General features: G+C 29.2%; 1 protein-coding gene and 1 long non-coding RNA gene across 5 annotated transcripts; one reads left to right on the top strand and one right to left on the bottom strand.

Annotated features, from left to right (window-relative positions):
- Positions 1-1,156: 1,156 nt before the first annotated feature.
- Positions 1,157-13,138, bottom strand: GLS (glutaminase). 4 transcript variants are annotated; one of them, XM_029312134.2, is made up of 12 exons: positions 12,642-13,137; positions 11,167-11,264; positions 9,131-9,166; positions 8,552-8,651; positions 8,313-8,452; positions 7,566-7,939; positions 7,112-7,392; positions 6,535-6,711; positions 6,082-6,242; positions 5,625-5,750; positions 5,084-5,224; positions 1,158-3,874 (listed from the first exon to the last, which is right to left on the bottom strand). In XM_029312134.2, the coding sequence occupies exons 1-12, from the start codon at positions 12,714-12,716 to the stop codon at positions 3,700-3,702; spliced, it is 1,884 nt and encodes a 627-aa protein (XP_029167967.1). In that variant the 5' UTR covers positions 12,717-13,137; the 3' UTR covers positions 1,158-3,699. The 4 variants fall into 4 exon arrangements, with proteins under 4 accessions (XP_029167966.2, XP_029167967.1, XP_029167968.2 ...); XM_029312135.2 differs by lacking the exon at positions 9,131-9,166 and having other exon boundaries at positions 12,642-13,138; XM_029312133.2 differs by lacking the exons at positions 9,131-9,166; positions 11,167-11,264; positions 12,642-13,137 and adding an exon at positions 9,227-10,155 and having other exon boundaries at positions 1,157-3,874.
- On the top strand, positions 3,768-5,942 carry LOC114938268 (uncharacterized). The gene is made up of 3 exons (XR_003821041.1): positions 3,768-3,887; positions 5,016-5,245; positions 5,603-5,942. It is a non-coding gene; the product is annotated as an uncharacterized LOC114938268 (long non-coding RNA).
- Positions 13,139-13,333: the final 195 nt, after the last annotated feature.

Raw genomic sequence — 13,333 nt, 5'->3', positions numbered from 1 at the left:
TATAATTCAACGAGGCGACAAAATTTGGCATCGGTCAGGAAAACCCAACTGTTTGACTTGCGTGCTTTAACTGCGATATCACCGATGTGTAGTTTTTACTTACATGTGACGATGACGTAATCCGTGTATGTACATTCCGTGGGCAGTGAAGGCCTATTAATCATTCATTATTTAGAATTGTATTGTTACTAGCGTTGCTTGCATTATATGACCTAAATACTTTTGATTAGAACATATTATAATTAATTTATAAATTTATATATTTACATTAGAACTATAAATTATAATGTATTGCTATGCTACAATTCTTTAATTTATCATTATATTAAATTTAATTATTTATATATAATATTTAACATTATATATTATATATAACTTACCCTTATTAAATAGTCTTATTAAATTTATTATTATAAATGTATATCAATTTTCCACTACAATTAATTTATATTTTTTCTCTCTGATACGTTCAAGAATAATTAAATAAAGTGATAATCACGTGTAAGAAAATTTAATTTAATCTTTGTAATTTGTGTAAATTTTCTTCTTCATTATTACAAACAAACGCATATTGTCGTCGAGGACACAACGTTAACAATGACCATTAGCTAATACCAGTTATGATATAATTTTACTTTTTTAATTAATAATGCTGTCATACAACAACCTCTCGTTTAGCGTGTCTTACTGTGTTCATTTTCAGTGTACTAACATTTTAATGTGACTCGTTTAAATCGTAAGAATTAATTTGCCTTTACTTCGCATCGATTAAAACACATATACAGCATGTTTGACTAATATATGAAATCACTGATGTAGTAAGCAACGTTGAGGTCGAAGGCAATCTTCATTTTTTGATATTATTGTTTATTACTTCCTTCTAGTCTTCTTGTTTTTACGTTCTCCATGATATTACGTCATGAAAGTACGAAGCTCGTTTAATACTTATTTGATGATTTGATCATCCGCTATCTCTACAATATTATCATATACATGCATTATTCCGCATATTTTACAATCATCTGATTGACGTATTCGACATTGATTGATGAAAACGCTGAAATTTAATTTTAACTAGTATACCTTGGTAATAAAAATATTCACGCCAAATAATCAATATATTATACGAATGATTAATAAATCCGGATTATTTTTTTCAAATATTTTATTTTTAGATTGAACAAGTATACACATAGACGTATCATCGAAATTCGGTCTCGATTAAAAAACATTATATCAACTATTTAAACAAGTAAAATATTCTATAGCAAATTCGAGACTATTGACTTTTATATCAACTTTTCATTGCACAATTAAAGATCAACGTAAAATCATATAATATAATCATTAAATCAAAAGTTATACAAAAATATGCAAGAATCTATCATCAATTAAACTTATCGCACATCTATTAATACTAAAACTAATTCTTTTGCGAATAAATTGTGTATAAAAAAACATACATCTCTCAAAAAATTAATAAATGTATAAATCTAATTTATGCATTTATAACATAAATTCATAAATGTTTCTCATTGACGGAAAAATGATGGAATCACATATTCACATCCCACATCAAGCTCTTATATACGATAATAATATTGTTTTATAATATTATTATTGTATTAAGTATAACATTATTATTGTCATTTTTTGTTTATTTGAAAATATAATATCTAGTAGAGTATTCTTCTACGTAAAGCGATTCTATCATTCGAAAATAGTTGCCTAATATACATCGAATATACAGATAATCGCTACGTTAGCGTAATCGCAATCCTTGATTAACACATTGCGAAAAATTGACTCTTGCAGCCTTTGCAGCCTGTCGACACATTTAAACAGCACGATGTCGATAACAGTCGATAAAAAATAATCACTCATGTACTGAGAAGTAATTATACACATTCGAATTGACGTTATATGTCAATTATTTAAACTCTGTGTGTGGTGTATGTGTCTGTGTGTGTGAGAACAACGTATATATATTTCTATATCGTAGCGAACAATATTACAGGAGACATATCCTAAAAGCATTATACATTCTTTTTCACGCCAATGCCCGTTTCTTCATCATCCATCGATGCGCGCGAGATACTTTTAATAAAAAATTTTTTTTTTTAATATAAATGTAAATTTACTAAACTTTTAAAATATAAAATCTTTTTAGAAATTAAAGAACAAGGAAATTTGTTTAGGAGATAATATATATATATATATATATATAATATTTATATACATTGTATGTGACATATGTATTAATACTTTAATTGATTTTTCTCGCATAATGGACGCTTGCGAAATAGAAAATATTTCTAAGACGGATATAGTATTTTATATCTGCGAGGAATCTCTAAAACGCGTCGAGAAACATATTTAGAAAGATATGTTTAACGCACGATTCACGCGCGCGACTTATTACGAAGAATAATCCATGAGATAACATCTGTATTTCCCGATTCAATCGTTATCCGCGTGTATTTTATGCGCCATTGTAAAATTGTTATTAAATTATTATCGTACGATTAAATGGAAGAATAACAAGCGCCGCTATATCGAGATGATATCGATTGTCAACATCTGACGAGAATCATTGATTTTACATTATTTAAAGTAATTATTAACTTTAATGTAAAATTGTTAATCTTCCAGAAAATGGGAAAATATGGAAATATTAAAAAAAGAATTTTCTTCTAATAAAGTCAATTTCATATAACTTGTGTTTTAAAGTACAAGTAGTATCTTTTTTTCGATTTTAAATGTACTTTGTTATCTCGTAGTGTAATATGTATCATTATTGAACAAGTCGATTCGTAAATTTATTCCCAAAATAGTTATACCCTCTTTGTTTTTAAGGCAGACCTTGTATTAAAAGACAAGAGAATTTATTCTCATCTGTGTGTGTATGTGTGTGTTACATGTATTTCCTAATATTGTGAACAACATAATTGGAAAACTTATTTAAAAAATTTATTTGCGATATAAAATTTCCTATTTTGTCTAATTTATTTTAGAAACAATTGTGCAAAGAATATTTTATCAAATTTAAAAACCGGATACTTAATTTTCTTTATAATTTGATATGTTAAATCGGATTTTTTAAATTATATTTACAAACAGAATAATAAAATAAAGACTATTTTTAAAAAATAATAGACTTCTCTAGGCAATAGAATGTAACGAGATAAATAAAAAATATAGAAATTAATAAAACGATGAAGCAAACACTTCATTATTAGGAACTCTTAATGCTAAAATAATTAAATAAAAAAGCACATGCGTAACATAATATCAATCACAGTTTCTACTAATCTGAGTGTGCTATCGAGATTATATCGAATATAATAAGTAAAACAAAGTCATGTTATATGTATTTTCTAATACTCTAACACATCTTGAAAATAATAGATAAAAATTATTGCTCCCTTATTATGATTCCTTTAAAGATAATGTAAATTTTCATATAAAAATTTCCTATTAAACTTTGCACACATTGAATAAGAAAATGCGTGCAATTGGCAAATAATTCTTATACGAATAAATGACATGGCAAATCTATGTTATATGTTGTTTAAATATAACAAAAAAAATTAAAATAAAAATATATTCATACTATTTAAAAATGTATTTTCTCGATAGCTTTTACACAATCCTTTGTTCCATCCTTAAGTTTCGCGTAAATTCGTCGCTCATTATTGTTTACGGTAATGGCGATTGCACCGCTGTGTCTTGCGTTTTAGACTCGTTCTCGTCATCAGTCTCGTTCTGTTTGTTCTCTAGCTCGGTTTTGTGAGCGAGAGCATAGTTATTCAAATATTCTACTACTTGCATATGCCCGAAAGTTTCCGCTTCGTCGACTGGTCGTTTGCCCCATCTAAAAATATGATGTATGTATATTTTTCTAAATTCAGATTTTGGATTTAAGAAATGAAAGCTTTGCCATAGCGAGAGTCGTGCACTTTTATTAGATGCTGCAGTCATTCATTTAAAAATATATACATACGCATACAATTAAAAAGATATTTAAAATTCATATAAGACATGTGTATATATAAAATATATAAATATGTAAATTTACAATATGTAAGAAATATAAAAAATATATAAATATACACTTCTCAAAATAATTAAGAGATAAAAAAGAATTGTCCAAAAAAAATTAGCGAATTTTAAATAGCTGTAACTTTGTTTCGAAAAATGATAATTTAAATTTTAAAAAAGGCTTTTAAAGCTTGAAATCTCTATTTTTAAAAGGTCATAACTTTTTTCATTTTCTTCAATTCTGATATTTTCACATACAGAAAATAACGAACATAACGAAATGGAAAAATTTCTTCTTACTTTGTAGACATGTCGCATCTACAAGATTTGAAAAAATTTTTTGACATTTTCACGTTAAAGCCTGAAGTTTTCCCTGCAAAATTGTTTTTTTTTTTAAATTTAAATTTCGATCTTTCCTTATCAAGTTATCACAAATTAAAGAGAAAATATCATTTTTACTTTAATCGTTCATAACTCCGTTAAAAATCATCGTTTGTAAAAAGTTCACGAGTTAAAAAAAATTCAGTCTCTATATCATACTATAGAGCAAAGATTCAGCTTTAAGAATCCATTCTTAAAGTTGCTGTACGATGATTTTTAACAGAGTTATGAACGATTAAAGTGAAAATGATATTTAAAATTTGCTGATTTTTGACATTTTTTAAATCCCTTAATTATTTTGAAAAAAGTGTATATAAATTAATTTTCTGAGTGAAATAAAAAACAATGTCGTATTTAAAAAATTTTGAGCAGTAAAAAAGAAGCACATATAAGATTAAAATTCTAATTTGGAAAATATTAAGTTGGGATATATTTAATAATTCATAAATGAAAAGGTAGCGATAAATACTCAGATACTGAGAAGCATAATTTTATAATATACGATAGTAAAAATAAAAAGTATTATGTGGTTGAAAATGATCGCGCTAGACCCAATCATCATCGTAATCGTGAAGTTATGTTATCTATATCAGTGCACAAAATTGTGAAAACAACCGTTGTGGCAGACACTTGATCTTGAAGCACGTCGCATGACGCTTACCTGTCCTTGGGATTATGTAGGACTCCGCACTGCTCGATCAGAAACTCGACGCAATCCAGATGACCTTCGCTGGCGGCCAAGTGCAACGCGGTTCTGCCGTCGTAGTCCGACAAAGTCATGTCCATCCCGCTTAGTCGATGTCTGAAATTACGAGGATTCGATGTAATAAATATATTTATAATATATACATATAGTAATTATAATTTTTTTTTCAAAGTAACTCTTTTCAAAGCAAGTCTTTCTCTCGCAAGATGTTTTCGCATGATTTTAGTAGATGTAAATCAAAAGCAAGTATAATAAATTTTTATATTAAATATAAATAAATAAAATAATTTTTTTTTAATTCTGTTATAAGCAATACTGTTAACAAAAGTACGAAGACACATAATATTGTCTCGACATGTTTCTTATTGCAGCTTCTACACACAAATTCTGTCAAATGTAGAAGCATTGTGTGACGGAAAAAAATAAAATAATCACACATTTCCGCGCGCGCGTGCATTTGTCTTTGTTAAACAGGTTCCTTAAAAGAATATGTCACCTTCTCATCGCTGTGACATCACCACTGGCAGCGCTGAACAGAAGATTAACGATCGAAAGGCCTTTCGTCTCATACTTGTGCCGTCTAGGATCCTTTTTGTTCGTCGCATGCTTCAAGTTATCATATCTATGATCACATAATAAACAAATAGATAATAATTGATATGAGAAAGATCGATGACGAAGAATAGCCAGAGTTCAAATTTTGATCATGCATCGTCTACGATTCATGATGCAGACTAAATAAAACTGACAATGAGACAAATATTCAAGGGATATCCCATAATTAATCAAAATATCAAGAACACATTCTTAAAAAATTGTATCAAGTATTTAACAAAACATTAATTATTTTAGTTTTTTAAAGTTTGAAATATTTTTTTTTAATTCCTCTTCATCTTCTTATATTGTTTTTCCGTGTCAGATTTAATTTTTAATTGATTAAATTTTAACGATACCTGTGAAAATTAAATTCGCGCACGAGCTCTTCGCAGAATTGCACACCGCGACAGGAATTGCCAAGCGGATCCAAGGGTGGAGACCACATGCATATTCCCATAACATTTGGAATTACCACCAGAAGGCTTCCTGACACACCAGATTTCGCTGGTATACCAACCTAGAATAAATTATATTCTTTATTAATATAACGTATGTTTTTATTGAATAATTAATACATCTATAAAGCAGATACGCAAAGCAAGTATACATACACTAAACAATAATACATTTTTATATATTAAATAAATAAAATAAAAACCAAATTAAAAATAAATAAAATAAATTAATATATATATGAGGATATAAAATAATCGCTAATAAAACGTTTATACGAATCTTTTAATTTGTAAAAATGCTTTCGATCATTGTGACGTAAGTGGTATACCGGACGTAGTTTTATGTGAACTTACTTTGAATGCGAATTGCCCGCTATAGTCGTACATGCCGCAGCTGTGCATAAGACTTAATACGTCACGAACGCTGTCCGGTTTTAAGACTTTTTCTTCGGTGGTCGGACATATGCCGCCGTTTGCTAGTGTGGCTGCCATCACTGCCATCGTCTCGCAATTTGCTTCCATGGCGCAGCACTTGATAATAAAAATAAATTTGTTATATAAAAAAAATAAAATTTATTAATACATCTATAAAAGATAGACTGATATTATCAACGCCATGTACGTACATTATTCTTATCGAAAAGAAATAAAAGAAGAAATTCACTCCGATTCAATATTGCAGATAAATGAAATTAAAGTAAATATTGTTAAGTGTGTGCATTTTAAATATACACTAAAATATCACTATAAAAATTTAAAGAAAACTTGCATTTATTTTGTAAAAAGAGATTTCGATAATTTCAATGTTTTATTAAATAAATATACAATACAAAAAATTTATAATTTTTTATTTTTAATAATCGAAGAAATATTTAATAGTAATATACTTTACTTGTTTTTGCGATTTTATAAAAAAAAAAGACATATTTACCTGGAAATAGAAGTCCATAATTTCGCGCAAATTTGATTTGTCTGGGTAACAACTGTGTTCCCTCATATAAAATCCTAAAGCATAATTTCTGTCAGCCGCTTCTCGCTCCGATAAGAAAACAGCGTTGTTGAAGCCAAGACTTTCTTCGCCGGCCAATCTTTTGAAGTAGTTCATCGTGAAGTCGAATTTTTCTGCCAGGCCCATTTCCGGCTTGACTAATGTTTTCAAAAGCGAGCAAATCAGTATCGCACCGGCGTTTATCATAGGGTTGTGTGGCTTCTCTGAAAAAGATATTCATTAACAGAAATTAATCATAATTGAAATTCATAAAAATATTAGTATTTAAAGTATTTTTTATATTTTATATTTTTATATTTTCTATATTTTAATTGACCAATCAAACATGTTTGTGTACTAATTAATTAATTTATAGATAGTATCAAGCAATACTCACTGTTATAATCGAGCACAAGCTCGTTAAAATTTCTACCGGACGGTTCTTGGCCAACGTATTGATGTACCACTTCCGGACCCAATCTGTCCAAGGCTATCGCATAGGTCAAAGGTTTGCTGCAACTTTGAAGGGTGAACGGAATTGAGGTGTCGCCGATACTGAACCGCTGGCCATCAATGGTGCACACAGATACGCCCCAATATTCCGGATTCATTCTGGCTAACTGCGGTATATAGGAAGCGACCTTGCCTTCGGTGTTTGTCTTGCACTTCCAATAAAAATCCTCGATGTGCTTCGTGAAACCCAGCCAGTCGGGAATTATGAACTGGTGCCTGAACGCTCGTGAGATCAGAACGATATTGGGATTTATAATTCTGGGAACAGAGAGGAACAACGTATTAAAAATATTTCTCATCATAAATCAGACCTAAAAAAATATTATATTATTTTTTATTAAGAAAAATATGTATAAAAATATTCAACCCTTGTAGAAATTTATCACTAGTAACCGCCAATTAATCACTTACTTCGAGTACTTAAAATACTGATATACAGTAATTTAAGTACTCGAAATAAGTGATTAAGCACTCGAAATAAGAGATAAATTGGTATTACTAGTGATAAATATCTATAAAAGAAGAATAAATTATATATCGAGATTTAAAAAATTATAATTCTCTATAAAGTTTTTGTTATATTTTGCTGACTTAAAATGTATGTCATCTGTTTGAGATTGTGTAAACTCACCTTCTAAATTGTTCTCTATTTAGCTTTTGCGTTTCGTGTGATATACCTTCTTGACCTGTCTTTGCATGTTCCTTTTTCAAATTATCCGTAAGTTCTTGCAGACGAGGATCATTTTTCCGCAAGCCGGTTATCCTTAAAGCCTTGAATGCAACGTAAAAGACGTCAATTTCTCTTCTTTTTAAATTGTTTTGCAAACATATTAGAAAAACATGTATGTATATGAATTTGATTATACATACAGCTAGAAATTTTCCCACCGTTACGAGGCCAGTTTCTTCATTTTTAAACATGTCGAATAAAGCATCTTCAGCGTTCGTTGCTTGATCTTGATCTCGAGTACTATAAAATATTAATATAATTATTAGTCGTTGTTATTACAGAATAACAATATGACTAATATTTTTCACAACTGTGTATTTTTCTATATACTTTGAGCATAAATAATGAGTGCTAAAATACATTATTGTTAAATATTCCAAATAAAAAATAATCGTTAAATATTCCAAATAAAAAATTATTTTACGATTAAACAGTCAATAAAATTAATATTAATATTTCATTTATCATTTACAAGTCATTGTTTGTTAAACGTAAAATTCTCATCATGCATTGTTCGAAGCAAATATATTATAGGCAAAGTGATAAATTAGATTACTTCAAGAAGCAATGAGTAGAGAACAGTTAAATGTGACTTTGATGTAATTATCAATGATGTATTTATGATGTTATCAGTGAAATAGCATTAAGTGCTATGCCGTTAATTATCAATGAGCAATTTAAATCCAACTCCATGCATTAATGTAGCGCATAGTACTCACTACATATAGTGGCTGTCATGAATGAAGCTGTATTCGCTGTAACGAGAAGCAAGACAAACGATTTCGCATTAGTAATAATAATTGTTAATGTTATACCTAAGGAAGCGCGCTAACATCTTCGAAGACGGATCATTTTTCTTCTCTAACCAAATCGAGCACGCAACTTTCGATTTTATCACATAATCATCGGAACAGAATTTAATCAATTGGAGATTAGGTTGTGGTTTGAAATCGCGATTAGGTTTCATTTTGGAATCGCGATTAGGTTTCGTTTCGGAATCGCAATCTTCTATTGCCTCGATGTAAGGCATATTGGTTGTTTTGCTTTGCACTTCGTTAAGAGAGAATCAACACAATAATATTTGTAAGCCTTACAAGTATTAATTGAGGCTATTATATTAATTGTATATATTATGTTAAATAAAGTGTTTGATTTATATTTTAATATACGATATTGCTTTTTTATTTTGTTATAAATTTATTATATTTATAATAAAATATTTTAGAATTATAACACACTTTGATCACAAGATATGATTAGCAATCACTACAAAATCCAGAAAATTCTCAAAATATAATATATAATTAATGTGTAAAAAAAATGTAGAGACCGTCTAACACGTCTTGCAGATTGCTGGCAAAATCGTGATTTATCAGTTGCAGGAATATTCCGGGATTCTTATATCATCCGAAAACTTTTTCTTTTTTGCCCCCCCACGATGATGACAAAATACATATCTTAAAATAGTATTGCCATTTATATTTGATTAGTGCATGTGACATCTTGCGAGCGAAGAGCAACGTGTGATTTGCGTTCGATGACGAATAATCGTAACAAACAGAAACCAGTCACAAATAATTGCTTGATATATTAGAGTCAATTAGAGCTAGAATATAGAAGCTCCATGTGGGGAAAAAAGGAATGGGACAAAGGTCAGCTGATCGATAAGAAAAGTATTCATATACATGTTTGGACTTTATACACGTTTAACTAAAACTGTGCAATAAATAACACACAAATTTATATAATAAAAAATATATAATAAAAGAATAATAATAAAATTGTAATTATAAAAAAATAGATAAATTGAGAAAATGTTGAATATTTATTTCTGTAAAATCAAAAATTTATAACTTGCAGAATTACAAATTATTTAAAAGACATTTCTTGCTTTTTCTATTTTCCTTTTTAGCAGAAATACTTAATATAATTATTTAATAAAAATTAATATTTTATGTCCGTTTAATAAATATTGTCTATCAAACTCTTATATATAATTGAATTGTTCCTAGAGTAAAAATAAAATAACAATATTATAGAAGTTCTTAAAAATAAATTTATCTTACCGAAAACATCTTAGCGGAAGTTCTTTGAAATCACTGATTGTGTTAACGTAGTAATTACTGAATTCGAACTCCATTACTTTGGTTTTACAAATTTCAAATAAAAGGAAATAGACACGGATCACACAATCACTATAAAAAACCTAATATTTTGACGTTCAATCTTATATGTATATATAATATATTTTATGTATAATCTTAAGTAGAACTTGCGAGATCTCTCAACTTCAGTATAATGACAGATAAAGTCGCGATGTAAGAGATCGCGCATTGCTAAATGCACTTAAATAATAGCCAATAATAACGCTTGATCTAACAATTGTCATGGGTCAATAGATTAAAATGATTCTATATTGTATTGATAAATTTATTGCATGATGATCACTATATGCCTCCCTTACATAAAATGAATTCTACGTGTATATTGCTTGTAACTTGTAATACATCAATTACGTTTTTATTCATATTTTAATTACATTCTAGTATTACATTATATTTTTCTTTTTACAGACGATCACAATAAAATGCATATCAAAATGAATACTTGCGCGAATTACGTGTATCAAATATTTGATATATAATTCGTAAAAAGATTCATATTACTTCTTGATAAAATTTTTTAAATATATTTTTGTTTAATTCCTTATGTGAAAATTAAATTAACGATGCGAATAAGAATTATTTCCTCTTACCGTGTCTGAGAATGTTTTTCTTCCACTGCAGTTCCGAGAGCGGCGTCCAAATATTTTACATTTCCAAATCTCGTGGATGCTGGCACAGCATCATGTCTCTGCGAAATCGCGAAAATCGTTTGATGACAATTAAAAAGGGAAACTATAAAAACTGTTTCCAATTGCATAAATTAAAGAGTTATTGATTGAATAAAATTAGCCGCACGATTGACATCGTACTATTCATTTATTTCTTTAAGAAGCGAGATTATAATTATTTGTATGTTAAAATATAAGCGTGATTTTGAGCTAACTTTTCTTTTTTGTTATATAAAAAAAAAATCCGACATGCTACAGCTGAGGAAAGCATTATTTTTTTTATGCTTGTACAGAGAGAGACCGCGCCGGTTGCCAGGCAGCTGTGTATTGATCTTTTGATGAATCAACGTCTAATATTCTAAACGGAAGCCTGCCACGTGCACTTTAATTCAGATCACTGAGATTATGTACGCACACAAGAGCGTAATGAAAATTGAAAGCTCCTGCAATAAGAGGATGAGATTTGTGAAAAATTACTCTCGCTTGTGCCTTGTTATATAACTGTCGTTATTTGAACGACCAGAAATAATACTGTTTTGTAAAAGTAAAAATATTTCATGGCAAAATCCCCACATGAAGTGTTCGAACATTTTTTAAAATAATTTTGATAAATCAATAAAATAAATTGTCGGTTTAAGAGGAGACATAAATAAATAAGAAAAAATCTCTCTTGCTTTGTAACAATATTACAATATTTATAACAAGAATATATATATATATATATATATATATATACATGTGCAGAAAATAGAGAATTATATTTTACATTACATATTCATGAATAATGACGTATATAATAAAAGTCATACAAAAAGTATGATTATACGTCTCTAAAATATGTATATTTTTTAAAAATATATATCAAATATAATAAGTATATTATGTGTATTAATATATATTTTTCTCGAAGTGTGATGGTAAAATAAACATTATTGTAATATATGTACGAATTATGTTACTCCCGATAATTATTGGACTTATACATCGTACACAAACTATTAACTGCAGTAGTCTAATTTAAGCCTCTCGTTGGCACAACACTTGAACAGACGCAATATGAGGTACGACGTATTTCTGTCACCTATATAGGCCATTGTCACCCACGTGGTTTAAATCGACAAGACTAATCTTTTAAATGATTTTCTTTCCAAGATGTACATATACATTAATTTAAATAATAATTTAATAAATCAGTTATATATTGTGAATACATTAATATCGAATTTTGAAAATGAATACATATCCTTAATATTACGCAATAGAATTGGAAACGCCATATTTAACATCTCCTTTGCTAGGCAAATATATTTATGAATGCCATTAATCCTCTTAAATTTTCATTTTATTTAATAATTCACTCTTTAATTTTTTCCCTTTTTTCTACAATATGTTTCTACCTTGCTGGAAGAATGAAATCCTCTGAATCCATTGACCCCGACTCTCATGATCCTCAGCATCCTCGCTCCTTGCATCACTACCCTTTAATAGTAAAGCCTCTTTCTCCCTGATCACTTTGTATAAAATTATGCCACGCAAAAAAATTATCAAAAAAAACGGAGTTCGAATAATTCGTAAAGTCGTAAATAAGTCGTAAAAAAAATCCTTAAACTCTTCTCTCCGTTGACCCAAATTTTCTGATCGATGTAGCACTACATGAACGCGCCATAAATGTCGCTGTGTTTCGCACTTTGAACCGTGAAATATTCACTCGCATTAATTCAACGTTTCGAACATACCAAATTTTCGAATCCGGTTTTTGAAATCTCTTAATGAAATCTTATGTCGAATTTATCGGTCGTGCAATTTTTTAATGTGTCAACGACTATGACGACGCGAAAGACGACCCTTGGCGTCCCGGCGATCAGCGTCTACTGCATCGAGGGTCGTGCGGACGTCTGTGGGGAAGGTAGGTAAAACCGGCCGGTGAGACATGCGCACAGTTTAGGGATGGTACGGAATATTCTCTAGCTGATCTTGAATATGTCACGGGTTCATCGCGAATCGACGTAATCCGCGTGGATTATACCGCGAAACCGCAGTAAATGTGTCGCACGTGTTATTTATTTATATTTATTTACGAGAATATGTT

This window comes from Nylanderia fulva, unplaced genomic scaffold (assembly GCF_048542155.1).
Source record: "Nylanderia fulva isolate GAGA-0341 unplaced genomic scaffold, ASM4854215v1 Scaffold17, whole genome shotgun sequence".
Classification (NCBI taxonomy): Eukaryota; Metazoa; Arthropoda; class Insecta; order Hymenoptera; family Formicidae; genus Nylanderia; species Nylanderia fulva.
Note: the sequence above shows the minus strand (reverse complement) of the source record. Positions and strands in the feature narration are given on the sequence as shown.